Source organism: Gossypium hirsutum, chromosome A04, assembly GCF_007990345.1.
Source record: "Gossypium hirsutum isolate 1008001.06 chromosome A04, Gossypium_hirsutum_v2.1, whole genome shotgun sequence".
NCBI lineage: Eukaryota > Viridiplantae > Streptophyta > Magnoliopsida > Malvales > Malvaceae > Gossypium > Gossypium hirsutum.
Genome location: NC_053427.1, coordinates 81,912,851 through 81,915,574, shown reverse-complemented (window position 1 = coordinate 81,915,574; position 2,724 = coordinate 81,912,851). Strand labels below are relative to the sequence as shown.

General features: G+C 39.2%; 1 protein-coding gene across 1 annotated transcript; it reads left to right on the top strand.

Annotated features, from left to right (window-relative positions):
* The first annotated feature begins 210 nt into the window (after nt 1–210).
* Nucleotides 211–1,768, top strand: LOC121228103 (uncharacterized). Its single transcript, XM_041111244.1, has 3 exons — nt 211–511; nt 672–1,294; nt 1,427–1,768. Exons 1-3 carry the CDS (start codon nt 211–213, stop codon nt 1,766–1,768), a joined length of 1,266 nt encoding a protein of 421 aa, XP_040967178.1.
* Nucleotides 1,769–2,724: the final 956 nt, after the last annotated feature.

The following is a 2,724-nucleotide window of genomic DNA, read 5'->3' as shown; positions in this document are numbered from 1 at the left end:
ATGAAAGTTTTAAGCAGTATACACAGAGGTAGAGGGAAATGGCCAATCAAGTTCAGCCACTGCTCTTGGAGAAAGAAACTACGATGCTCTTCATTAACATATTAAAGGCTCCGTTTATAACTTATATGCTAGGAAGTGCCACGAGGAGCTTTGCAGATGTGGTCATGACAGGAGAGATGATTGAGAATGCCATAAGAAATAGAAGGATAGATGCAGGAGAAAGTGCTAAAAAGTCTGTGCCATAGAAAAAAGGAGAATGAGGTGAACAATGCGAACATGGGATATTCAAAGTCTATTACTGTAAGTCAACCAAAAGCAGTAACTGTCGGTCAGGGTTCATCAAGGCAAGAGTCGGGAACCAGGCAGAATAATGAGAAGATTGAATTTACACCAATTCCCATGACATACAAAGAGTTATATCAGAGTTTGTTCGATGCACATATGGTGGCACCTTTTTACTTAAAGCCATTACAGCCTCTGTTCCCTAAATGGTATGATGCTAATGCTCAATGTGAGTATCACGCAGGAACTGTAGGTCATTCGATAGAAAATTGCACCATTTTTACGAAGCTAAGAGAGATTTATCCAGATGGGCATTGTCAAATTCGATAATGCGCCCAGTACTGAAAATCCGCTACCTAATCATACTGATAACGGGGTAAATGCAATAGATGGAGGTATTGGAAAAATGGCCAAGATGGATGTTTCAGAAGTAAAAACTCATTTGAAACGAGTTTGGAAAGAGATGGCAAGAAGAGGGTTAGTTACTTCAAACACAGAAGGAAATGATGATGGAATGGAGAATTGTTGTGAGTTCCATCATAAAGAGGGATACAAAATTCAGGAATGTGAAGGGTTTAGAGTTGTCATCCATGGCCTGATGGACAGCAAAGAAATAGAGTTTTATGAAGAGGTTACAGAGAAAGAGTATATATGCGCGTCAGAATCCGTATCAAGTGTCCCAAGAGTCAATTATCCTATGGTTATTATTTCGCGTCCTAAGAATGAAGCAAGAGTTCAGGTGACGCCAAAGATCATAATTCAGAAGCCAGCGTTTTTTTCTTACAAGGATAGTAAAAGGGTTCCTTGGAACTACGATTGTAATGTGACAATTTCGGGAAAAGAGAGTTCAGTCAGCCCATTAAAGGAGGACCAACATATAGGTTCTCACACATCCAATGGAAGGCGATATGATTTGACAAGTGCTCGAACAGAGCCTGTAAAAGGAAAATATTTGATGATTGAACAAAAAAAGGGAAAAGCAGTTGAACTTGAAGTGCCTGTTAATGAACCGGTGAAAGAAGAAGAAGCTAAGGAATTCTTGAAATTTCTGAAACATAGCGAGTACAGTGTGGTGGAACAATTACATAAATAGCCAGCCCGCATATCCATATTGGCTTTACTCCTAAGTTCAAAAGTGCATCAGAGAGCGTTGATGAAGATGCTAAACGAGACATATGTGACCAATGATATTTCCATCAATAAGTTGGATCGGTTGGTTAACAACATAAGTGCAGATAACTTCATCTTTTGCAATGATGATGAGATACCACCAGGAGGAATGGGATCCACCAAAGCCTTGCATATAACTACCAGATGTAAAGGATACATGTTGCTAGAGGTCTTGGTAGATAATGGTTCGGCACTAAATGTATTGTCTTTGTCCACACTAAATAGGTTACTTGTGGATAGCTCACACATGAAAGGATGTCAGAACATAGTACGACCATTTGATGGCACAGAGAGGAGAGTCATGGGGAGAATATAAGTACCCTTATTGATTGGCCCAACCACGTATGAGGTAGATTTTCTAGTAATGGATATTAAGCCCTCTTACAACTACTTGTTGAGAAGACCTTTGATACATTCGGCAGGGGCAGTGCCTTCATCATTACATCAAAAGCTGAAGCTGGTATCAGAAGGGCGGTTGGTAACGATAAATGCTGAAGGATATATTATCGCGGCCGTAAGCAGTGATGCGTCGTATGTAGAGACAGATGGGGAAGCCATTGAATGTTTTTTTCGATCTTTAGAGTTTGTGAATGCAACATTCATCACTGAGGGAAATAGAATTCTGGAGCTAAAAATGTCCAAAACTACGATGATGGGTTTACAGTTGATGGTAAGTCGGGGAGTTGTACTAGGAAAGGGACTTGAAAGATACCTCTAAGGAAGAATTGCAGTTTCGATGCTGAAAGACAAGCATGATCGTTTTGGTTTGGGGTTTAAGCCAGATGCAAGACAAAAGAAAAAGGAACTAGAAAGAAGGCAAGAAAGAAGAAGAGCACGAGTGAGTGGGGAAGAAATTAAGTGGGAGCCCATGATAATTCCTCACATCTCCATGTCTTTTGTGTCGGGAGGATTCATTTATCTTGAGCGAGGGTTGCTAGAGAAAGAAAGCATGAAAGAAACATGGGGAAACGTGTACTTCAATGCCATTTCTAAAGAAATAATTGAAGAGGGGATTTTGTCAGATGTTCGTCCGTATGAGCCTGGGAGTATTCTAGACAATTGGACTGTAAAAGATCTTCCTGTAGTTTTTAAAGCTTACTCAGAGTAATGTTCGAAACAAACTTGTTGTTTTAAGCTTAGAGACAATAAAGATTTCTTTGTGAAATAGACATTTTTTGCTATCATTTTGAGCAAATATTATTTTTTTCACAAGTGATCGCGTTATTCTTTCTATTTAAATAATTATCCTGATTCTTTCTTCAATCATTCTTT